We start from the raw sequence: 25,955 nt of genomic DNA, 5'->3' as shown, positions 1-25,955 counted from the left end.
CAAACTTGCATTACATTTAGTATATTAATCTGGAATTCATATTTCTTACTCAGTTGTATAATCAATGAGTCAAAAATGTTAATAGTGGAATCTGATAGTCACATACATTTGACTGAATTAAAGTCTCTTTAAAAAGGCTTTTAATTTTTTTTAAAGCACTACACTACTAAAGTTGTAAGGGATAAATTCGGAATAATTTGCTCAATTCCTGTGCTTTAGCACAAATCTTAATCTCCAAAATCTGTGGATAATGTGGCATCCATTCGTGCCAAATATAAGATAAAAAGACATCAGGAAGCTGCTCTGGAAAGACATTTTAATTGCACCTGAAAAGAGGATCCTCTGTACTGTAACTGCAATGTTGATAAGTGCAAAGTAATAAACATTGGAAAAAATAATCCCAACTATACATACAAAATGATGGGGTCTAAATTAGCTGTTATCACTCAAGAAAGAGATCTTGGAGTCATTGTGAATAGTTCTCTGAAAACGTTCGCTCAATGTGCATCAGCAGTCCAAAAAAAAAAAAAAAGCAGCTAACAGAATGTTAGGAACCATTAAAGGATAGATAATAAAATAGAAGATATCATAACATCACTGTATAAACCCAAGGTATGCTACACCTTGAATACTGCATGCAGTTCTGTTTGTCTCATCTCAAAAAAGATATAATAGAATCAGAAAAAGTACACAGGGCCATGAAAATGATTGGGGGATGGAACAGCTTCCATAAAAGGAGAGATTAAAAAGATTGGAACTGCTCATTTTAGAAAAGGGACGAAGAAGGGTGGCTATGATAGAAGTCTATTAAATCACGAATAGTATGGAGAAACTGCATAGGGAAGTGTTATGTACCCCTTCACATAACACAAGAACAGGGGTCACCTGATGAAAAATAGGCAGCAGGTTTAAAACAAACATAAGGAAGTACTTCATCACACAACACACAGTCAACCTGTGGAACTCATTGCCAGGGGATGTTGTGAAGGCCAAGAGTATAACTGGGTTAAAAAAAATTAGATAAGTTCATGGAGGACAGGTCCATCAACGGCTATTAACTAAGATGATCAGGGATGCAAGGCCATGCAACCCCCTCTGACTTCCAGAAGCTGGGACTGGAGGACAAGGGGTACATCATTCAAAATTGCCCTGTTCTGTTCACTCTCTCTGAAGCATCTGGCACTGGCCACTATCGGAAGACAGGATACTAAGCCCGGTCTACACTAGGAGTTGAGGTCGAATTTAGCAGCTTTAAATCAATTTAACCCTGCACCCGTCCACATGACAAAGCCCTTTTTTTCGACTTAAAGGGCTCTTAAAATCGATTTCCTTACTCCACCTCCGACAAGGGGATTAGCACTGAAATCGGCCTTGCTGGGTCAAATTTGGGGTATTGTGGATGCAATTAGACGGTATTGGCCTCCGGGAGCTATCCCAGAGTTCTCCATTGTGACCGCTCTGGACAGCACTTTCAACTCAGATGCACTGGCCAGGTAGACAGGAAAAGGCCCGCAAACTTTTGAATTTCAATTTCCTGTTTGGCCAGCGTGGCAAGCTGCAGGTGAGTGCAGAGCTCATCAGCAGAGGTGACCATGATGGAGTCCCAGAATTGCAAAAGAGCTCCAGCATGGACCGAATGTGAGGTACGGGATTTGATCGCTGTATGGGGAGAGGAATCCGTGCTATAAGAACTCCGTTCCAGTTTTCGAAATGCCAAAACATTTGTCAAAATCTCCCAGGGCATGAAGGACAGAGGCCATAACAGGGACCCGAAGCAGTGCCGCATGAAACTTAAGGAGCTGAGGCAAGCCTACCAGAAAACCAGAGAGGCAAATGGCCGCTCCAGGTCAGAGCACCAAACATGCCGCTTCTATGATGAGCTGCATGCCATTTTAGGGGGTTCAGCCACCACTACCCTAGCCGTGTTGTTTGACTCCTTCAATGGAGATGGAGGCAACACAGAATCAGGTTTTGGGGACGAGGAAGATGATGATGATGAAGTTGTAGATAGCTCACAGCAAGCAAGCGGAGAAACCGGTTTTCCCGACAGCCAGGAACTGTTTCTCACCCTGTACGTGGAGCCAGTACCCCCCGAACCCACCAAGGCTGCTTCCCGGACCCGCCAGGCAGAGAAGGGACCTCTGGTGAGTGTACCTTTTAAAATACCATACATGGTTTAAAAGCAAGCATGTTTAATGATTAATTTGCCCTGGCATTTGCGGCTCTTCTGGATGTACTCCCAAAGCCTTTGCAAAAGGTTTCTGGGGAAGGCAGCCTTATTCCGTCCACCATGGTAGGACACTTTACCACACAGGCCAGTAGCACGTACTCGGGAATCATTGTAGAACAAGGCATTGCAGTGTATGTTTGCTGGCATTCAAACAACATCCATTCTTTATCTCTCTGTGTTATCCTCAGGAGAGTGATATCATTCATGGTCACCTGCTTGAAATAGGGTGCTTTTCTTAAGGGGACATTCAGAGGTGCCCGTTCCTACTGGGCTGTTTGCCTGTGGCTGAACAGAAATGTTCCCTGCTGTTAGCCATGGGGAGGAAGGAGGGGTGAGGGGCTAGCCACGTGGTGGGGGGAGGCAAAATGCGACCTTGTAACGAAAGCACATGTGCTATGTATGTAATGTTAACAGCAAGGTTTACCGTGAAAGAGTGTACCCATTGTTTTATAAAATGTATCTTTTAAAATACCGCTGTCCCTTTTTTTTTCTCCACCAGCTGCATGTGTTTCAAGGATCACAGGATCTTCTCCTTCCCAGAGGCTAGTGAAGATTAGAAGGTGAAAAAAATGCACTCATGATGAAATATTCTCTGAGCTCATGATGTCTTCACCCACTGACAGAGCACAGACAAATGCATGGAGGCAGACAATGTCAGAGTGCAGGAAGGCACAAAATGACCGGGAGGAGAGGTGGCGGGCTGAAGAGAGTAAGTGGCGGACTGAAGAGAGGGCTGAAGCTGAAAGGTGGTGGCAGCGTGATGAGAGGAGGCAGGATTCAATGCTGAGGCTGCTGGAGGATCAAAATAATACGCTCCAGCATATGGCTGAGCTACAGGAAAGGCAGCAAGAGCACAGACCGCCACTACAGCCCCTGTGTAACCAACCACCCTCCTCCCCAAGTTCCATAGCCTCCTCACCCAGACACCCAAGAATGCGGTGGGGGGGGGGGCTCCGGGCACTCCACCCCAGAGGATTGCCCAAGCAACAGAGGGCTGGCATTCAATAAGTTTTAAAGTTTTAAACTTTTAAAGTGCTGTGTGGCCTTGTCCTTCCCTCCTCCACCACCCCTCCCGGAGCTTCTCTCCTCCACCACCCCTCCTGGGCTACCTTGGCAGTTATCCCCCTATTTGTGTGATGAATGAATAAAGAATGCATGAATGTAAAGCAACAATGACTTTATTGCCACTGAAAGCGGTGATCGAAGGGAGGAGAGGAGGGTGGTTAGCTTACAGGGAAGTAGAGTGAACCAAGGGGCGGGGGGGTTTCATCAAGGAGAAACAAACAGAACTTTCACACCATAGCCTGGCCAGTCATGAAACTGGTTTTCAAAGCTTCTCTGTTGCACACCGCGCCCTCCTATGCTCTTCTAACTGCCCTGGTGTCTGGCTGTGCGTAACCAGCAGCCAGGCGATTTGCCTCAACCTCCCACCCCACCATAAATGTCTCCCCCTTACTCTCACAGATATTGTGGAGCGCACAGCAAGCAGTAATAACAGTGGGAATATTGGTTTCGCTGAGGTCTAACCGAGTCAGTAAACCGCGCCAGCGCACTTTTAAACATCCAAATGCACATTCTACCACCATTCTGCACTTGCTCAGCCTGTAGTTGAACAGCTCCTGACTACTGTCCAGGCTGCCTGTGTATGGCTTCCTGAGCCATGGCATTAAGGGGTAGGCTGGGTCCCCAAGGATAACTATAGACATTTCAACATCCCCAATGGTTATTTTCTGGTCTGGGAATAAAGTCCCTTCCTGCAACTTTTGAAACAGACCAGAGTTCCTGAAGATGCGAGTGTCATGCGCCTTTTCCGGCCATCCCACGTTGATGTTGGTGAAACGTCCCTTGTGATCCACCAGTGCTTGCAGCACTATTGAAAAGTACCCCTTGCAGTTTATGTACTCGCCGGCTTGGTGCTCCGGTGCCAAGATAGGGATATGGGTTCCGTCTATGGCCCCACCACAGCTAGGGAATCCCATTGCAGCAAAGCCATCCACTATGACCTGCACATTTCCCAGGGTCACTACCCTTGATATCAGTGGATCTTTGATTGCGTTGGCTACTTGCATCACAGCAGCCCCCACAGTAGATTTGCCCACTCCTGATTGATTCCTAACTGACCGGTAGCTGTCTGGCGTTGCAAGCTTCCACAGGGCTATTGCCACTCGCTTCTCAACTGTGAGGGCTGCTCTCATCTTGGTATTCATGCACCTCAGGGCAGGGGAAAGCAAGGCACAAAGTTCCATGAAAGTGTCCTTACGCATGCGAAAGTTTTGCAGCCATTGGGAATCGTCCCAGACCTGCAACACTATGCGGTCCCACCAGTCTGTGCTTGTTTCCTGGGCCCAGAATCAGCGTTCCACAGCATGAACCTGCCCTATTAGCACCATGATGCCTGCATTGCCAGGGCCCATGTTTTGAGAGAAGTCTGTGTCCATGTCCTCATCACTCTCGTCACCATGCTGACGTCACCTACTCACCCGGTTTCGCTTTGCCAGGTTCTGGTGCTGCATATACTGCTGGATAATGCACGTGGTGTTTAATGTGCTCCTAATTGCCAAAGTGATCTGAGTGGGCTCCATGCTTGCCGTGGTATGGCGTCTGCACAGAAAAAAGGTGTGGAACGATTGCCTGCCGTTGCTCTGACGGAGGGAAGGGCGACTGACAACATGGCTTACAGGGTTGGCTTACAGGGAATTAAAATCAACAAAGGGGGTGGCTTTACATCAAAGAGAAACAAAAACAACTGTCACACAGAATGGCCCCCTCAAGGATTGAACTCAAACCCCTGGGTTTAGCAAGCCAATGCTCAACCCACTAAGCTAACTCTCCCTCTTGTACTTCAGGCAGGACTTCATGGAGGGAGGGAGGGGGGAGCAAATGAATACAAAACAAATCTGGTCTATTTCTTGTTTTGATCCACTCTATCTATCTTTTACATATTTGGCTGGCAGCAGACGGTGCAGAAGGACTGCAAGCCATCCACATCTCCTCGCTGCTCGGCAGAAGATGGTACAATAGGACTGATAGCCATCCACACCTCCTGGCTGCTCGGCAGAAGATGGTACAATAGGACTGCCTGCAGGACTAAAGAGAGTGACTTGGTCGAATCACTCCTAATTTAGTCCCTGCACCCATATCTGCCCAGACGTTCCTGACCGACCTTACTGAGGCGGCCAGGAGCACCTCGGACATGATGAGGATGGTTTTCAGGCTTATTGTACCGTCTGCTGCCACAAGGCAATGGGTTGCTGCTGCTGTGTAGCAATGCAGTACCACGTCTGCCAGTACCCAGGAGACATACGGTGATAGTGAGCTGAGCGGGCTCCAGGCTTGCCGTGGTATGGCGTCTGCACAGGTAACTCAGGAAAAAAGGCACAAAACGATTGTCTGCCGTTGCTTGCACAGAGGGAGGGAGGGCCTGATGACATGTACCCAGAACCACCCACAACAATGTTTTTTGCCCCATCAGGCATTGGGATCTCAACCCAGAATTCCAGTGGGCAGCGGAGACTGCGGGAACTGTGGGATAGCTACCCACAGTGCAACACTCCGGAAGTGGACGCTAGCCTCGGCACTGTGGAAGCACTCCGCCGAGTTAATGCACTTAGAGCATTTTGTGTGGGGACACACACAATCGACTATATAAAAACGATTTCTAAAAAAATGACTTCTATAAATTTGACCTAATTTCATAGTTGAGACATACCCAGTATGGCCATTCTTATGGTAATTGTAGAGCAGCTGTAAGGGGCTTAAATTGGCAGTCTAAATATTGGTAGTTTAAAAACTCTTGTGTGGGGGGAGGAAGTCAGAGAACCAAATATAACCTGACCATCCTCAAAGGGGCTTGGAATTCAAATATATTTCCACATTAAAAAGTTATTTTCAAATACTAATTCTTTTGCAAACTGACAATGAAACGCTCCAAATTGAAAAATATCCCACCCCCATTTAAAGGGCGAGAGAGCCAGAGAGAAGATGAAAGAGGCAAATCGGGCAAGGAGGGAGCGGAGGGAAATGAGAGAAAATGGTGCAAGAAACGAGGGGAAGCGACCGGGGAGAAAAGCACACCGCCGGGGGGAATTGAAAGTGAGCCGCCCCGGGAGCGGGCGGAGGGGCTGTGCCGGCCTCGGAGCTCACCTTGGGGGCGGGGGCTGGCTGGGCGCGGGCGCTGCGGGCTGCGGGGTGTCCCCTTTAAGAGCGCGGCGCGGGGGCGCTCCCCCTACGGCACCTAGCGGACCGCACGTCCCGGTTTGTCCGCGCCGGGTCACCTGACTCCGCCGAGCCACAAACCTGAGGAGGGGCCGGCAGGAGCAGGAGGGTGAGCGCGGCGGAGACAGCGAGGGCGGCGCGCCGGGCGGGTACGTCCATCCCTGCGGCGGCGGCGGCGGCGGCGGCAGCGGCAGCGCTGGGGGATTAGGCTAGGCACAGCGGCGGCCCCTGGGCGCGGGAGCTCCGGCCTCTCCCGGGCCGTGCGCTGCAGGCGGGCGGGGCCGCCCAGCACCTGGGGCTCTCCCGGCCCAGCCCGGCCCCGCGGAGGAGGGGGCGCCCTCCCCGCGAGCGGCAGCCAGAAGGACGCGGTGACAGGTCTGCTGCTGCCGCCGCCCCGGCGCTACCGCCCAGCCCAGCCCGGGCTCCTGCCCGCGGCCGGGGCAGCGCGCTGCAGCCGCAGCATCCCCGCGTGGGGCGTGGGGGCCCCTGAGCTGCAGTGGGCCTGGGAGGGGCGGGGGGGCGGCGTGTGAGCTAGGGCCGGCGCAGGGGCCCGGTGGGGCGCACTGGAGAGAAGGGGGATGAGTGTCTGGGAGGCTGGGCCGGGTGGGCGCGGGGAGGGGAGCCGGTGTCTATTTCCGATGGGCGGCCTGCCCTTGCCTCCCGGAGCGGCAAAGGAGGAGCTGGGTGGGGAGAGGCGCAGGCAGGGCATAACATGGCGCAATGATGTGATAATCTCCCAGCAGAGAGACGCGGGGAAGCAGGCGATGGAAAAGCTCCCGTTTACTGCAGTAGCAGCGAGCAGCGGCTCCCACTGGGTATCTAATTCATTCCCTGGAGCTTGCTGGGGCTCTCGGGGCTGTCAGGAGTGCAGAGGGGGGACCCCGTTTCGGGGGGTGGGGTGCAGGTTCCCCCCTTCCCCACGTCGGTGGGGCTGGCGGCGGAGGGGAAGGTGGGCCCCGCTCGGCAGCAGCTGTTCGCCGCGATGGTGTTGCGCTAAGGGCGCAGGTTAGGGGTGGGGAGGGGATGGATGCGCTATGGGTGTGCTGGCTTTTCTTCTGCAGTGTCTAAAATACCCCGTCTTGCCCTGGGCAGCTTCTCTTGACTGCTCTTGTAACGCTTACACAACGGGGTGAGGGAGGAAGGATTGTCCCTGCTGGAAAGGGCCTGGGTGCTGGAAGGACAGGGTCTCCCTCGCTCGGTCATTAAACCCGGAACATCCCCTGCCTCCCCTGTGTTTCCCCGCTTGCAGAAGAGGCAGCAGCACTAACATTAGTCGAAGATGTCGGGTCAGACGCTGACAGATCGCATCGCAGCTGCTCAGTACAGCGTTACAGGATCAGCTGTAGCCAGAGCCGTCTGCAAAGCAACCACACATGAAGTGATGGGGCCCAAGAAAAAACACCTGGACTGTAAGCATCTCTTTATATAAGCATTACATGGCTCAGGGCTAAGAAGGCAGTCTATGTGGCCCTTAAACTCTCTGACAACAGTACTTGCTATTATCAACCCTTAAGTCATAAGACTTATGAGAAATCCTGAAGGGGGATGGGTTGTGTCATTGAAGATCTTCTGTGCTCCCATAATATTGTCCCCTCAGCCATTTTCTCTCCTTTTGATCTCTAGCCTCAGTTCCAGAAAGGCAACTTAATATGTATATTAAAGACTAGAGCCTGTGAAAGGTGGGTCTGCTACCCCTCACTGCCTATCACGTTAGTCATGATTAGGTTAGATTTTGACATGGATACTGAACCTGGGGCTGGAGTATTGATATTTGTGGTCATAAGACAAAGGTGGACTCAAAGGTGATCATGTTAAGTCAAGATGATTCTTGAATAAGGGAGTCTAAGACTCTTGTGTTGAGGAATCCAATTGCCTGAGGAAAGCAATTGTCTTATCTGCATATCTGATGGCTCCCACACTATTTTGAGGAAGAAGACTGGTGGCTTTGTATTGCACATATTAAAGACTTAAAATCTGTCTTGGACATCTGGGTTTCACACTAAATTTCTAGACTAGTGAATGAGGTCATGGAAAAACAATAACATCTCTGTAATGTTCTGCTTGTTTTGGCAATCTCCCTTCACACTGGATCAGAAAGAACTGGTTTCACTTCTGACTTTGAGAGAGAGGTGGGCAGAATTTAATCATGTGGTGTTGAGCCGGGCTTTTCTTAGAAGCTGTGGATTGTTTGGACAGAAAAGTGTGTTTGTATCCCAGTGTCTTGACTCTTCTTCTCTTTGCATTTTTTAATGCATCCTAAAAATGAGCTTTCTTAATTTTGGGAACTATTACTAAACAGTGAGAAACATCTTGCTAATCTGTATCAGGAAATATTAGCTCATAACTGTCTCTCTTTAAAGCAATGTTTATATATTAATGCTAACATTAGTCCAGTGTGTTTAAATACTTTTTAATAGAATTGTATTTCCTTCTTGCTATTTCAAAGGAAGAATAACGTCTGATGGTATTTCACCTTCTAGTGTTTATTTGCAAATGAACTGAAGCTCAGCAGTTTCTCTTTGAAGTCTGGTCCTGAAGTTTTTTTTTTACTGCAGGATGGCTACCTTTAAACCTGCTGTTGTGTGTCCAGGGAGGTTGAAGTGTTCTCCTACAGGTTTTTGACAAGCCCAAGAAAGAAACCAACAGAACTCCACTGGCCACCACGTACAGTCCTCAGCTAAAACCTCTCCAACGCATCATCAGTTATCTAACGCATCCTGGACAATGATCCCTCACTTTCACAGGCTTTGGGAGGCAGGCCAGTCCTCTCCCACAGACAACCCACCAACCTGAAGCATATTCTCACAGCAACTACACATTGCACCTTAGTAACTCTAACTCAGGAACCAATCCATGCAACAAACCTTGATGCTAACTCTGCCCAATATTTATACTAGTGACACCATCACAGGACCTAACCAGATCAGCCACACCATCACTGGTTCATTCACCTGCACATCCACCAATGTAATCTATGCCATCATGTGCCAGCAGTGCCCCTCTGCTATGTACATTGGCCAGACTGGACAGTCCCTATGTAAAAGGATAAAGGGACACAAATCAGATATTAGGAATGGCAAATACAAAAACCTGTAGGAGAACACTTCAACCTCCCTGGGCACACAATTGCAGGTTTAAAGGTAGCCATCCTGCAGCAAAAAATGCTTCAGGACCAGACTTCAAAGAGAAACTGCTGAGCTTCAGTTCATTTGCGAATTTGACACCATCAGCTCAGGATTAAAAAAAGACTGTGAATGGCTAGCCAACTACAAAAGCAGTTTCTCCTCCATTGATGTTCACACCTCAACTGCTAGAAGAGGGCCTCATCCTCCCTGATTGAACTAACCTCGTTATCCCTAGCCTGATTCTTGCTTGCATATTTATACCTGCCTCTGGAAATTTCTACTACATGCATCCAATGAAGTGGGTATTCACCCACGAAAGCTTATGCTCCAATACGTCTGTTAGTCTATAAGGTGCCACAGAACTCTTTGCCACTTCGCTAGATCCAGACTAGCACAGCTACCCCTCTGACACATAACTTGATATGGAACTTAACAACTGGTGAGTCTCAAGAATTCCTTATTTAAAAGATGATTGAAGGTAATGACAGACCAACTTAATGATCTAGTGACTTACTGCACCCATATAAAAAAAAAAAAACACCCCAAACCCCAGATTAAGACCTGGTTATGGTACAGAGTATCAGTGTTCCTTCTAAACTTTTTTTTTGTTCTAAGCCAGCTACAAACTCTGCTGAGCACTTGTCCCCTGCCTGCTGGGTTTGAGGTTTCCTTGGGGGAAGGGATCTCAGGGTCTTCCCCTCTCTGCCCCCCAGCCAGCCCTGCTTCCCTCCCTGGGGGTCCCTGGAGAGGGAGCTGCCAGCCCAGAGTAGGCAGAGAAGCACATGGACTGGGTACTCCTGACCTAGTGATGGCACAGGCTTTCCTGGCCCGGCAGGGAGCTGCAGCAGCTATTGGGGAGGGGGAGGAGAGGCTCACTTCAGCACCTCCAGTCCTTGGATGCTGCTGCCAGCCGGGGGATCAGCCTCTCCACAGCAAGCTCTGTGCATCCTGGACCGTGTACAGTTTTCCCATTCTACATAAATGAGTCCTTAGACCCTGCCTCTCCTTCCTGTTGGCTTGAGGCTCCCTACAACACCAAGAGGAAATGCTGCGGGTTCCGGCAGTCGGTCCGGAGAGGTAGATTGGGACCTGGAGGCTGGCTGTGCTCCCTTCAGAGCACCTGCCTACCTCACCCTGCTTTCGTACCTCTTCTGTCCCTGGTGTAGAGAGGAGCTGCTGTGGACTCTGGCAGATCGTGGGGCGGGGTGCCAACACACTTCTAGCCACATGAGATGGCTGCATGGCCACCTGTGCATGCAGCTTAAAGGGAAGGTAGCAGTGCTGGCTTCTTTGCTTACCTCAAGGACACTGGTGGACAAGGGTCAAGTGTAAAATAACATTGCTTTTTCCTTTCCTGTTTAAGTATATCCTTAATATATTAACAAGTGTAAATGTTCTAAATATTTGGTTTGAATATGGTCCATTAACATAAGTCAATTAATTAATTCCACAGAAATTAAACAAAACTCCCTCAAACAAAGGCTTTACGCTGTTCTGAGGCCAACAATCGTGGGCTCTTTGGGAAGCAATAAGTTGAGGTTCCTCCACTGAGAAGGCCCTGCCAGCAGTATCCAAGTATTGAAATCTGGAGACGGTTCAAATATCTCTCTGCAACATAAATACAGTGGACCGCAAGATGTTGCGGATACCTCCTAGATTCTACATGTGTGGCTGCTTAGTGAGTCTGCATTCCTTTCTTTGAAAGATATCTTGGGAGCTGCATATTCGCTAGAGACTCCTCATTGTGTCAAACAGGGTTCCGTTGCTTCTCTTGCTCAACCTGTATATTAGGGCCCTGGGGAGATTTAGGCATTAAGGGTCATAGTAACATCAGCATGCTGATGAAACTTGGTTTGTTTTCCTTTTCCAACAGGTTCAGGTGATATATGGGCTTGGATGAGGGCTTGATGGCTGAAGTTAAACCAGGCAAAGACACAGAAGATGCTGGCAATTGTTAGATAGCAAACACTGCCTCTGCCAAGTCTTATCTGCTCCTTATATTGAGGGGCTACGCCTCCTTCATTTGAAAGCCTGCAAACTCATGGTCCTGTTGGATCAACAACAAATTAGCTTTAGCACTATTTTTATTGCATATTTAGATGTTGTGTTGTACTCATACCACAATGATAAAGTTACACTTGCTGCTTGGATTTTTGTTAGTTTTTTTCCATTTGTGTTTTGCATCTTGTTTTGAAGATGGTGAGTTCTGTGGTCATTCTGTACTCTTAGGGTTCTTGGCAGCTGACGAGGAATTGTTAACTCATTCCCAATCTCTTGTGCTCACAGGTCTTATTCTCAAGGCTGATAAATTCACTGTTAGAGGAATGTAGCTGTTGTAGGAGGTTATAGACATTGGGAGATTTTCTTTCCCTTGTAGCTGGAGGTAATGTCATTTATGGCATTGAAGAATGGGACTGAAATATCCAACTTGACTGAGTACTCGACAGGTAGTCAGTAGATGAAGATGGAGCAGCAGTATGGCATGCTTTGTGAAATACTACTAATTCAGTAAGCTAAACACATGGAAGGCTTTTTAGGGTTGGCATCTTCATATGTATGGTGAATGGCAACAATCAAGCCTGGGAATTGCAAATGTGTGGCTAAGTCCATATCCCACAATCTCAGTGTCTTGGCCAGCTGCACCTAAGATGATGCTTATTTTACCATCTGAAGTCCAAAAGGAATTTGAGGGTGAAGACTGTCTTGACTTCAGGCTGGTATTGTGAGTTCCTGGGAATCCTCCACATCACCATCACTGGTCTTGCTGAGGTTAAGCTTCACTCATTTCATTAATTCTCCTGCTTGTGGAGCATAGAGTGCAAACTTCAGATCACCCATTTCCAGAGAGCCTGGTTTCCTGCCAGTATTACAGCCCGCACTACATTGAGGCGGGTGAAGTTGGAAGCCGTGACATATCTCCAACTTGTGAGACCATCTGCTTGATCAAACTTAAAGCTAGCGGACTGGCATGGACTCTGGCATACAGAGCAGGTGGCCAAGCCGCTTGAGCTGACATTGAAGCCTAACCCTGGGAAGACAGTGGAGGCTGGTTGGTCTGAAGCCTGACATCCTCATTCATAATGTGTTGAAACCACCATATGCCTCCAGTGAATCATTGCGGGCGCACCTGAATTGCCTGGTGCTGCTGGGGGGGACCAGCACAGGCCTTTTCTGCTGTGATATATACACTAAACATTGCTCAAACTGAAAACCAGAACAGGTTTTCTTTAAGCTTCTTTCCCTGGGAGCTGATATTTTAAGCACTGGGATAACTGAGCAATGGTATCTTTCTTTGATGTAAAGGGGATAGATGTCACTTCTCACAATTTCCTTTTAGTGATTTCACATAGCTCTAAAGTAATATGTAAGGGTGACTTAAAAGCGTGTTTTAATCACAGAATTCAGTCTTATGCTGGGATTGTACTGGAGGCTAGGGACTTTTTTCCCCCCTTAGTCTGAAATCATGATTCATGGAACTGTTTTAGGTGATAAACAGTCTGGCAGGAAATCAAGGTGTCTCAACTCTGCTACAGAGTGAAGAGTTTCCTGCAATGAGTCCTTAATTTACATTATGGATAAAGTTTGATTGTAGGCTGGTGTGATGAGGAGAGGAACAAATGCAGTCAGCTTTGGTTGGATTTTTTTTGGCAAGTTTTTTCTCAGGCGTTCTGGAGGTGCTTAAAACATCAACCATGATCACTTATGACAAGTAAAACTAGAGTGGGGAGAAACTGTCTGTGTCTCCTTTCAGAAGAGCAATTCTAGCCTCTCCTGAGAATAGCTGAAGGGTAGCTCTAGGGTGGGTTGGTGGTGTGTGTTGCCAATTTCGTCTCCTCTTTCTTTTTAGGAAAGATTGAGAAGGTTGTGGCCAGGAAACTGTGGCAGTATGTAGAGTTTTCAAGTTTCCTTGACTACTTGCAAGTCTTGGTTTGGCACTGATACTGTGCTGGTATCATTTGTGGCTAGTACACACTGGTATTGTTTTTTGTAGATATAGTTGGCAATGTATGCGCTGGTTAATCCCATATAGTAAGGTGGTAGCCTGCAGGCTAGCACTACATTGGAGTAGCTCCAGTGTTACTCTGTAAGAGCCCAGAAGATGGCTGTAGTAGTCTATTAACTTTTTTTTTGAGTACCATATATGCATGGCACTTCAGAGACAAGAGGGTATGACCCCTCTCTTGAAAAGATGAAATATAAATAAGAGTATGAAGTTAGACAATAGTAGAGGTAAATTAGGGCATGGAAGTATGTGGGTTAAGCAGATAACAGACCAATCAATTTATGATGAGCATCTGAAATACAGCGGCAAGCAAAGCAAAAGTAGATCTTGAGGAAGGATATGAAAAGAGTGGGGACACTGGGTACCCAGCAAGAGGAATGTTGCCCCAGTGCTAGGGAGCAGGTGGTGGATGTTCAGGACAAGTGGTGAAGACCAGTGAAAGACTAACTTCAAGCCAATGGGTTTAATGTAACCCAGCCCTTCATGATTTGAGTCTCCTAACTTGGAGGCTGCCTTTCTCCATGCTTTATCACTCTAGGTTTCAGCTGGGATCCTTGAGCTAAAAGTTCCATGATTTGTATGTTTGAGGGAAGAGCTCTTAGTGCTGGATCTTCACTTTGGGGATTTGTTCCCCATCCTTTGGTCCAACAGAACCCAAGAGTTTGTCTGTTCAAAAATGTGCATCAGTTCTAGTCACCAGTGGAAAACCCTAATATAGATGCACTTAAACAGATTTAAATCCTGCTTAAACTGAATTTAACATTGTCAAGGTTCCTTCCCCACTCTGAACTCTAGGGTACAGATGAAACCTGCATGAAAACCTCCTAAGCTTACTTTTACCAGCTTAGGTTAAAACTTTCCTGAGGTACAAACTATTTTACCCTTTGCCCTTGGACTTCCACTGCCACCACCAAACGTTTATCTGGGTTTATTTATTAGGAAAGCGTTGTTTGGAAACATCTTTCCCCCCCAAAAATCCTCCCAACCCTTGCACCCCACTTCCTAGGGAAGGTTTGGTTAAAAATCCTCACCAATTTGCATAGGTGACCACAGACCCTGGGATCTTAAGAACAATGAAAAAGCATTCAGTTTCTGAAAAGAAGGATTTTAATAGAAGTAAAGTAAAAAAGAATCACCTCTGTAAAATCAGGATGGTAAATACCTTACAGGGTAATTAGATTCAAAACATAGAGAATCCCTCTAGGCAAAACCTTAAGTTACAAAAAGACACACAGACAGGAATATCCATTCTATTCAGCACAGCTTAATTTCTCAGCCATTTAAAGAAATCATAATCTAATGCATATCTAGCTAGATTACTTACTAAATTCTAAAACTCCATTCCTGTTCTGTCCCCGGCAAAAGCATCACACAGACAGATACAGACCCTTTGTTTTTCTCCCTCCTCCCAGCTTTTGAAAGTATCTTGTCTCCTCATTGGTTTCAGAGTAACAGCCGTGTTAGTCTGTATTCGCAAAAAGAAAAGGAGTACTTGTGGCACCTTAGAGACTAACCAATTTATTTGAGCATGAGCTTTCGTGAGCTACAGCTTAAGTGAGCTGTAGCTCACGAAAGCTCATGCTCAAATAAATTGGTTAGTCTCTAAGGTGCCACAAGTACTCCTTTTCTTTTTGTCTCCTCATTGGTCATTTTGGTCAGGTGCCAGCGAGGTTATCCTAGCTTCTTAACCCTTTACAGGTGAAAGAATTTTTCCTCTGGCCAGGAGGGATTTTAAAGGTGTTTACCCTTCCCTTTATATTTATGACAAACATAATGTGGTAACTCTCTATCCCCTCCTTTTTCCCCCCCAATAGTAGTGGAGGTCCTTTTTGGTGGTGGATGTGAAGCTAGATGGTTTATTCTCTGGTTCCAATGGCTGCTGCTTCTCCCTCTGTTGGAGGCTGGATTTAGAAGCTACTGCATTTGGGGCTAAAACAATCTTCAACTAGAAGCTGCAGACATAATTCAGGTGTAACCAATGCAAGCTTAGATCCTGACCTGATCATGACTCTCGAAGTTGGAAAGCTATATGTCTGTTGTGCCTATAGCTTAATCTGGCTCAGTTCGTAGGTATATTCAGACCCCATCTAGGGAGGCAACCAAAGGAGTTTAGCATAGCAAGTGTAATAATTTTGAACCCCACCTGCACAATCTACCATGAGTGGCATCTCAGGTAGAAGAATACTACTACTCTTCCAATTTGAGCCTTGCTTACAACTTACTGACTTTTTGGGGCGGGGGAGGGGGCTTTTTGAGTGAATTGTTCATTTGTTATGAGAGGGCGTGGATGGAAAAAAGTACTCTTACTGTCTCTTTACAAGCTTCAGATATTCATATGATCTTTGTCACTTTGGAAGATCTTGCTTCAAACAATTTTAAAATGACCCTCTAAATAATATAGTACAGGCTTCCAGTTTATGCAAAGCATTGTATATCTATTTACACACTGGAAAACACAAAGCTGAAAATTGTGTTGATGGAATGTGACACTTAAAAAGAAGTATTGAAATGCATGCATTTAATTTTTTTCATTCAAATTATCACTTGTTAACACAGGCCCCATGCATTCAACGTCTTCTGTTGGCTGCGCAATATGTTCCTTAATATAGAACTTTCTCTTTTAAAAGAAGCTTCTACCCCTGAACAGTGTGCAAACAGAGATCTTCTTGACTCAGCTGCAAGGAGATGAATGGAGAAGTTCACACAACAGGGTAATTCAAACCAAATGACCATTTAAAGTGACAGTTTAAACTATTTCTCTACTGAATGTGATCAGTATTGAAATAGTTTAAACGGTGGCTAATGGGATTGCAATTGTAGAATAATCTCTCAAGTGTTTGCTTTGGCCCCAGTCAGTGGGGCTCAGGCTTTTGCTTCAGCCCCAAGCACCAGCAAATCTAACGCCAGTAATGGCAACCCCATTAAAACTGGATCGTGACCCACAGTTTGAGAACCCCTGCTCTATGCCATCATACAATAACAAAAAAGGCAGATATGTAAATGACATGTAAAAGCCATGAACTTAAGTTATTTGTGAGTGCAGTGCAACCTGAAGAGTGCTTTGCAGCAAGATATTTGGATAAATACTATAGCTGAAGACTAAACAAACACAATTTGGGTTCATAGCATCTGTAGCTCTGTTAGCTAGAGTAAAAACTTTCAGGGGTGTTGGTTCTGGTGTTTGATTAAATAAGCCAAGTCAGATGGAATCAGGAAGAACTTCTACTGTAGTAAGTATTATCTGTTTAGCCATATGCAGTCTGGAATGGTAAACTTTCCTCTGAAAGATCAGCATAGCCACTGCCTGAAGTCTGATACCAGGTTACAGTAGACAGCCCACTGTGGCAACTATTTCTTTTGTGTAATTCATATACTGTAAGAAGACAGGATGTGTAGCAGCTCATTGAAGAGCGTAGAATTGCACTGGGATATCTTGTTGCCTCTTTTCCTGCCTTAATAAGAATTAGGATCCTCTGGAGTCTAGATTCAGTTGTGGGGTTTGTTTGCTGTTATCGTAGGAGACAAGGGGTACAGAGATGTCTTCCTATATTTAAAGTTAGTGTGACTACAGCAGGGGCATGAAACTTAAAGGAACTTTGTCAACTGAACTGCTTTCTAAACAGACCATCTGGGCTGCTACTACATGAGCAGGGTGTCTAACAGTGAAGCTGTAATGCACCGTCATCAAGAGGTCAGCGCAACACCCTCCTCCCGCCCCCGCAAAGTACCTTTTGGTTAGGTCAGAAAACCTGGAAGCCTTATCCAAAAGGGACTAGTCTGTAGCATAAAGTCTGAGACTTGCCATACTTGACTAATACCTGTTGCTGGCTTTTGTACTTAATACTGTCAGACTGACTGAACTCCTTAATGCTACATTTCACATGAGGCTTTTTGCCCCCTAATAGAGAAGTGTTGATCCATTTAGAAGGAATACTATCCTTTATCTCTCTTAGTTATCAGAATATTTAAGCTTTCCATAGAATAGGTGTAAACTCTTCCAGATTGTGCATGTAATACAGGTAATATTTATTTGGGTGTGGGGGTGGGTTTTATCAAAGTGTGAGTATGGTATCAGCAACTGTTGCTTATGGCAAAATACTCTCATATACCCATAAACTTGCTCAAGCTTTATCAAAGATATTCACAAACACCAGAAATCAATATTTTAGAACTGTCTGCAGCAGGTGTTAGAGTAGAATTTGAGACTAAGTTGTAGCTAAGAGTCACACCAAAGCTCAGAAACAAAATGGCCGGATGCTGAACTACGGAAAGTTGGGGATGCTGTTAACCTCTTGTATCCTGTGAATGGACTTCGAGATTGTCAGAAAAATGACTTTGCAGCTAAAGAACTTCAGACAGTTGTCTGAAAAGGGAGCTGAAACCAAATTCCATAGGTAATCCAAATACTTGCTCTAGACCTTCAGAATTTTACCTGAAATCTCAGACTTCAGTTTACTAGTACTTTTCTGAAGGTGTTTTGGCCCAAATACTTACTTTGCCAGTGTCCTTGATTGTTATAATCTAAGTGGTGACACTAGTCTTACGTAAAGAAGTGTGACAAAATCAAACTTTTAGTTTTAAAAAGAATGAATTGTGGGCTGAAATAATTCAATTTCCCATAGTTCCTTAGGTTGTGAGACTAGAGACCAAATTAGCGCTGATCTACTTTGTATTTTTTTTAAAAAAAAACAAAAACCTGACCTGTCCAAATGTCTAACTTTGGCCCACATTTGATTATGGGAAAGACTGTGTGTGCACGCGCGCATGCCTCCCCCCCCCCCCCCCCCCGGTCTGGTTTCAATTCACAAAGTGCAAGCTGGCTACAGCCAGTAGCAGTAGAACCTGGCTTTTCTAGTTCAAGCAGTAGTGATTTATGTTTTCAGCATTGGAGGTCTCTGGTTCAGCCCTCTTATATCAGACAAGATGGTGCCTGTCATGTGTTTTGAGTAAAACTCAAGATATTCTCACTGCCTGTCTTCACCTGCAGCAGTATTGGCTGTTATGTATTGAGGCAGCAAAGTGACTCTTCATAGTGACAGATGAACCCATAGCAATGCAATAAGAAGCGGATGATCAAAGATAGAGGAGACTGGAGGTGCAGGACTATGCTGAAGTAAGAAGGGGGGCTTGTTATAGAAGAAACTTAACTACAGGAGGTTGTGTAGAATAAAACCAAATCGAAAGTGACTGACTTTATATACTAATAGGGACACCTCTTACATCGAATAAGGAACTTCTGGAGTAGCAGGGACATGGATTCCCTTGTTACAGTTCTCTACCAAATGGAGTGCTAAATAACCTCAGCCAGAGAGTTATTGTTACTTTAAATATAACATCAAGTACCTAGAGCATAAGTGCTCTGTACTCATTTTACAAATGCCGATACTTATCTCTGGGACCCATAACACCTCAGAGTAAATCTGACGCATTTGGCATGGACTGGATTATCCCAAACACTCATGTAAAATACTTTCCTCCTCTCACTTCAGTTTTCAGGTGTACTGAAATTAATGTACTCTATGAAGTCTTTGAAGTACTCTTTCACCTGGCAGTAATTCAGGGAAATTTCTAGATATTTTTTTTCCCACTTCCATTAGTCACAAAGCTGAAAATGAATAAAGCAGATTTGGCACATTCACAGTCCCATCTCTCTCCTGTGAGGCCAGACTGCAAGTCATCCTCTAAATTAATAAAGTATGGATTGTTACCCCCTTTTTGACCCAAGTGGTTATCCAATATTCTGGGTCTTGCAGATTGTTTCCATAGGAGAAATTGATGGAGGCAGAGACTTTGATGTAATCCTGTTTGTTTACAAAACAATGCACAAAGTCTCGTTTCCCTGAACACAGTAGGAATCAAGCAGGAGACCGTTTATTTGCTCAGTTTTTCAAGCCTCTTTGTCCAGCTAGCATTCCACCCAAAAACCTCTTTGCTTTCTCTCTGATCACATTATCAGTGTATCTCTGGCCTTCTGCCTGCCTCTGTTTTCAGCTGCAGCTTCTCAAAAGTGTACTCCCCCTGCCAAAAAAAACCCCCAGCCTTCCGTTTATGATGTTGCACTCCACATGATTTATGAAAATATGCTTGCTTACATTATATTCACATTTATAAGTGGAATATGCTTTAAGCAGAAGGTCTCTTGTGAGGTATCATTACAAAGCTTATAATCTACTGAGTGTGTTCACCCTGTTTGTATGGATGTATCATCCTTGTATCTGAAGCTAGAAATATGAAGTATAACTCTGTGGTCCTATTGCAGTTATGCAAAGTGTGCGCCATTAATGGTGGCTTAGAATCTTGATGGCTCCCATTGACTAGGACAATTGGTTGTGAATGGGTTTATTTACCTGCAAGCCTTCCTGTGTACCTGTGGCCAGCCCTTGGGTAATGAAGAATAGGGTCTCTCAGGGACATGTGACCATGTCACCTGATGAAATCCATCTTAAATCTGGTACTTTTCCATTTAGAAGAAGAGGTGGGGACCCAGAGAGACAAGATTCCCGCCTTGTGCCAAAGCTAGCGTGTCTGGCTCAACAAGGCAGGGTTCTGGAGTTCCAAGCTGGCAGGGAAAATGGGCTCAGATAACTTCAGCACGTCAGGTGACTGTCCCAAGGGCATCTCTGTGAACCGTGTGATGGGTTCGGTCACATTCAGCTCCCAGTGAAATCTCTCCACCTTCATAGCTCAGCTTCTTGCATGTAGCCTGTGGCTTGGGCAGTGGCTGCTATTGTTTCAGCTATCTTCCTCCCCCTCCCCCCCTCCAAAAAAAAAATAAAAAGGAGCTTAACTGCATCTCAGTTACCTTGAATGAAGGACAGCTGTTACTCCCACCATCTTCAAGGAGGTTTCACCCAACCTCCAGCATAACAGTAGATATTAAAATTATTGGTATAAAACAAATAAACTATAGAATGATCAGGGCTGCCAGCTCTGAGTCTTGCAATACTTGGTGGTCTTAAAGCCTGAGCTACTTACAGCTGTAGGACTCTGAGAGAATGTCAGTTCTCATTTTAAAAAAAGTTAGTTTCTAGCCTTCATGGGGAAACATGAATATGAACCATAAATGAAAGACAAAAACTCCCCCCAGGTCTTTGACTTAAGTCAAGATTTGCGTGGGGTCTCTCTGTGTGTGTGTGTGTGTGTGTCTTACAATTTTGAATGCTTGGAGTTGGCAATAGCAAATATTAAAGTTATAGGATGGATAGATTAAACTTGATGTTGAATTACCGTTTTTTTGGGGGATTTGCACCATATTTTTCTCCATTGGTTGAATAGTAGCAGTTCATGGACTCTTGTTGTCAGTGCTTAATAAGTTAGTGTACTAGTGTAAAACCTGATTGAACAGTAGCATTTCTTGGAGAAATGCAGAGATCTTGTTTGGTGCATTTTACCACCAGTAAACTATTCACAGTACTGTGTAAAAGAAATATAAACGAAATCATGTGGTATCCATTACACTCACTTGCAAAACTAAATCTGTAAGGGAAAACCCTACTTTCAAACTGCTAAGACATTTTGTTGTGAGACTATACAAGTGCAAAGCTTGGGCTTTCAAATTGTCAAACGCTTTATCATCTTACACATTGACAGATCGGCAAGCCTAGGAAGCGGATACTATTGAGAGAAGCAACATTATTTAACACTTTTATCTCTGTACTCTGCCATTCTGTCAGCCTGTCTTTAAAGATTGGAGAAGCAGATTCTTTAAGAGTATAAAGAGAATGGAGTGTCTCACTTTGTTCTTTAGTAATGAAAAATAGCTTATTCGTGCTTTTGCTCAGATATACTTGAGTGAGAGAGCTGCAGAACAAAAATTCATGTTTCAGTGCCAAAATAACCCTTCACTAAATTTAGCAGAACAACACCATAAGATTTGTTTGTGGTGTTATCCAAAATGCCAACTTTCTAGAAAGTTTCTCATGCAAAATGTTTGTTTACATCACTTATGTATATAAGTCTGTCTTTGTTTTGATGAGTTTACATGATAGAACTTTGGCACTGCAATTCTTCAGCATGTGTGTATCATACCATACAGTTGCTATCAACACCCCACAGGCATTTGCCTGAATATTGCCCCTGCTGTGAGCTAGGTGAAGCCGCCACATCACCAACCATTGCCACTTGTCAGTGCAGACTAAAGTAATTGCACAGTTGTAACTATTCTAGCAGTTGTCCAATTTCTTGGAGAAATGCAGAGATCTTGTTTGGTGCATTTTACCACCAGTAAACTATTCACAGTACTGTGTAAAAGAAATATAAACGAAATCATGTGGTATCCAGTGTTCTTGCTCACTGGAAATGCTGCCTTAACAGTTCAGAGCACAGTTTTTGCAATCTGAAGTCTGTCTGACCCCATGCAGTATGTCTACGCTGCAATTGACACCTGCAGCTGGCCCACATCAGCTGACTTGGGCTCGGCCTAAGGTGCTGTTTAACTGCAGTGTAGACATTTGAGCTTGAGCCTGGGCTCTGGGATCCCCATACAGGAGGAGGGTCCCAGAGTTTGGGCCTAAGCCCAAATGTCTATACTGCAGTTGAACCTCACCTTAGCCAAAATCAGCAGGCACGGGCCATCTGCAGGTGTTTAATTGCTGTGTAGATATCTAGACCCGTGCAGGTCAGAGTAGCTGAGGTGGTGCTTCCTTGCTGGGGAAAAAAGCATACATGTGTAAAACTGAAGCTTCCTCTTTAACTGTTTCCTCTGCATTGATTTATTTAGTGATGGACAATCCATTGTTTATAGAATCATTATCCTACCAAGGAAGCCATTTTGGTGCTGCAGACTTTGAAGTATAGCATCGGTGAATTAAACAGAAGGAACACCTCTGTGTGCATCATAACTACACAGTGGAAAGGAAGGAAATAATACTAATGGAATTCTAGTGAAACTGTGGCAATGTTTGCCTGAGAGAAGGGGTTATTTCCAGGAGCTTCTGTTCCAAAATCTATCTCCTTAATCATGGTTCCTTGGCTCCCACTTGGTGCATCTCCTTTTGGGCTAATGGGTATTCTGTTAGGGGAGGTGCCTTAAATATAAAGGGAAGGGTAACAACCTTACTGTATACAGTACTATAGAATCCTCCTGGCTAGAGGCACAATATCCTTTTACCTGTAAAGGGTTAAGAAGCCCAGGTAACCTGGCTGGTATCTGACCAATAAGGGGACAAGATACTTTCAAATCTGGTGGGCTGGGGGTGGGGAAGGTTTTGGTTAGTCTGTTCTGTGTGCTTGCTGGACACAGATCAAGGAAGCAAGCAATCCAACTCCATTAGAATTAGTAAGTACTAGCAAGGGAATGCATTAGCTTATTTTTGTTTTGGCTTGTGATTTTTCTCTGTGCTGAGAGGAAGGTGTATTCCTGGTTTTCTTTTTGTAACTTTAAAGTTTGGCCCAGAGGGAAATCCTCTGTTTTTGAATCTAACCAATTTATTTGAGCATAAGCTTTCGTGAGCTACAGCTCACTTCAGCTGTAGCTCACAAAAGCTTATGCTCAAATTGGTTAGTCTCTAAGGTGCCACAAGTACTCCTTTTCTTTTTGCGAATACAGACCTAACACGGCTGTTACTCTGAAACCTGTTTTTGAATCTGATTGCCCTGTAAGATTATCTTCCCTTCTAATTTTACAGAGGTGCTTTTTACCTTTTTTCTTTCTAATAAAGTTGTTTCTTTTAGAATCTGATTTGAGTGTTTTTTTAAGTGTCCTAAAAAGAACCCCAAGGTTGGTCTGTGTTCATCTTGTTTGTTCTCAAGCCTCCCCAGGAAAGGGGGTGTGGAGCTTGGGAGGATATTAGAAAGGAGTAGGAACTCCAAGTGGTCCTTTCACTGAGTTTGTCTAAACCACTTGGTGGTGGTGGCAGCATTACCTAATCCAAGGTACAAAGGAGAATTTGTGCCTTAAGGAGTTTTTAACCTAAGCTGGTAGAAATAAGCTTAGGGGGTCTTTCATGCAGGTCCCCATGTTTGTACCCTAGAGTTCAGAGTGGGGAGGGAAACCTGACAGGAGGGCAAGTGTCAAGGTTCCTCCCCCACACTGAACTCTAGGGTTCTGCATGAAAACCTCCTAAGCTTACTTTTACCAGCTTAGGTTAAAACTTCCCCAAGGTACAAATTAATTTTATCCTTTGTCCTTGGAATATCCACTGCCACCACCAAACTCTAACTGGGTTTACTGGGAAACGTAGTTTGGATACGTCTTTCCCCCCAAAATCCTCCCAACCCTTGCACCCCACTTCCTGGGAAAGGTTTGGTAAAAATCCTCACCAATTTGCATAGGTGACCACAGACCCAAACTCTTGGATCTGAGAACAATGAAAAAGCATTCAGTTTTCTTACAAGAAGACTTTTAATAGAAATAGAAGTAAAGGAATCCCCTCTGTAAAATCAGGATGATAGATACCTTACAGGGTAATTAGATTCAAAACATAGAGAATCCCTCTAGGCAAAACCTTAAGTTACAAAAAAGACACACAGATAGGAATAGTCATTCTATTCAGCACAATTCTTTTCTCAGCCATTTAAAGAAATCATAATCTAACACATACCTAGCTAGATTACTTACTAAAAGTTCTAAGACTCCATTCCTGGTCTATCCCCGGCAAAAGCAGCCTATAGACAGACACAGACCCTTTGTTTCTCTCTCTCCCTCCTCCCAGCTTTTGAAAGTATCTTGTCTCCTCGTTGGTCAGGTGCCAGCGAGGTTACCTTTAGCTTCTTAACCCTTTACAGGTGAGAGGATATTTCCTCTGGCCAGGAGGGATTTTAAAGGGGTTTACCCTTCCCTTTATATTTATGACAGCAGCACGAAGTTTGGCAAAGGGTATGTATGTTGTAGATAAAATTCCCAGAGAATGAAGGTACCAGACTTGTTCAAGTTCTAATCCACATGTGCAGATGGCAATTTCTTGTGTGATGCCAAATCTGGATGGATTCTCATGGGGATATCAAAAGGCACCTCTCTGACCCCAGAACACTCTCTCTGCCAAACTTCAAATTGCTAAAAGATCAGAATTGCTCAAGATGGCAAAGATGAGTTGGCTAGGCAGAGTGTAAGACTGGAAAAGAACTGTCTTTATTTCTTAGGCTATTAACATGTTGGCTTTTTTCCCTTTACCCTCAATTTTAGCTCAGCTGCATCAATTTTCATGTGTAAGAAAATGTTCTGTGGATATCTTAAGAGAAATTTAAATGTAACCTGCAAAGGAAGTGCTCCCACCTCCCTTTTCTTGTATTAAGAAAGAGAAGTTGTCAGATGGCCTTTATACATCAGAAGTCTTGGGATAAATCGTATAACTCCCTATATGGATGCTCCTATTCCGAGAATAAGAGGCTTTTTTCAGTTCAGTTTGTCAGGAGGAGTTTTAAGCTAAACTGCAAGAGCCACTTATTCTGGAATAAGTGTCCAAACAGGGATTTACATTAGCTACGGTGTGAATTTAAGCAGATATACTAATGTCGGGATAACTTTCCCATGTAGAGGAGGCCTTGGGATCGTAGGAGCATTAAGTCTTCCCAAAGTGTATGGGAATAATCTTTCAGGACAGACAGTATTTGGAGTAAACTTTCAAAAACAATGCTGTCATCACAACATTTGAGGGGAAACTGAGTTATGCTATCGAGGGGAGATTTTTTTCATCTTTTTGGTTAAACATTTTTAACAGCAGTAGACTTCAGTGACTAATAAAGACAAGACATTTTGTTTAATGTGTGAGAGCGCATACCTCTAGGCGTCTTCTAGCAAAACTAGGAAAGGTTAGACGAGGTTAGCCCCACCCTCTGGAAAAAAAAAAAGTAATGAGACAGCAAGTAGACTCTTTGGAAGAAAACTATTCAGGACCCTTTTTAATATATAAAGGTCCAGAAAAAGCAAAATCCCAAGTTCAGCCTCATTTAATATCAAAGAGGAAAACCAAAACCATATCTTCTCATGAAACAGCAAGACCCATGTTAAACTGAGCTGGAAACAATGTTTGTTTTGGTTAACCCTTCTACAATTAACATGATTTAAGTGGATTTGCTGGCTCTGATTCATAAATGGCTAATTAGTGATGCATAAAATTAAGTTCATACAGTGAATTCTTCTTGCTTATTGACTCTCATTTAGTATCCCAGTTAACCATGCGGTATTCAATCACCTCTGTTACTTCCAATACACATCAATGTGGAAAATGTCCGTCTGCTGTCCAATGCTAAGTCCTCTCCATTGAATGTCTTTGATTACACAGAAATTGAAATCCAGCTCCTGCAATGGCTAGCATTGGCAGTGTGATGGGACGTAAGTAAGCTTTTTTTTTTTTTGCAAGATGAAGTTGCGGGGGGGGGGGGGGAGAGGGGAAGAAGTGTTTCTAGGTTTTTTTTTGTGTGTGTGTGGGAGCGGGGCCCCCAC

The 25,955-nt window shown here is 44.8% G+C and overlaps 1 protein-coding gene and 1 long non-coding RNA gene across 6 annotated transcripts in view; both read left to right on the top strand.

The window, feature by feature from the left end:
- The first annotated feature begins 6,196 nt into the window (after positions 1-6,196).
- The window catches only part of SNAP91 (synaptosome associated protein 91), a 145,288-nt gene continuing 125,529 nt past the window's right edge, over positions 6,197-25,955 (top strand). Inside the window, exons 1-2 of one of the 5 annotated variants that reach the window (XM_075126560.1) lie at positions 6,197-6,322; positions 7,695-7,854. In XM_075126560.1, coding sequence (XP_074982661.1) covers positions 7,725-7,854 — 130 coding nt within the window. In that variant the 5' untranslated portion in view covers positions 6,197-6,322; positions 7,695-7,724. Of the gene's footprint in view, positions 6,323-6,416; positions 6,595-6,712; positions 6,821-7,126; positions 7,261-7,694; positions 7,855-25,955 lie in introns of those variants that run through there. The other 4 variants (XM_048845127.2, XM_075126559.1, XM_075126558.1 and 1 more) reach the window with 4 other exon arrangements.
- Positions 11,030-11,720, top strand: LOC142071528 (uncharacterized). The gene is made up of 2 exons (XR_012667603.1): positions 11,030-11,248; positions 11,444-11,720. It is a non-coding gene; the product is annotated as an uncharacterized LOC142071528 (long non-coding RNA).

The sequence above is a fragment of the Caretta caretta genome, chromosome 3, assembly GCF_965140235.1.
Source record: "Caretta caretta isolate rCarCar2 chromosome 3, rCarCar1.hap1, whole genome shotgun sequence".
In the NCBI taxonomy this organism is placed as follows: Eukaryota; Metazoa; Chordata; order Testudines; family Cheloniidae; genus Caretta; species Caretta caretta.
This window is presented reverse-complemented; position numbering and strand designations above follow the sequence as displayed.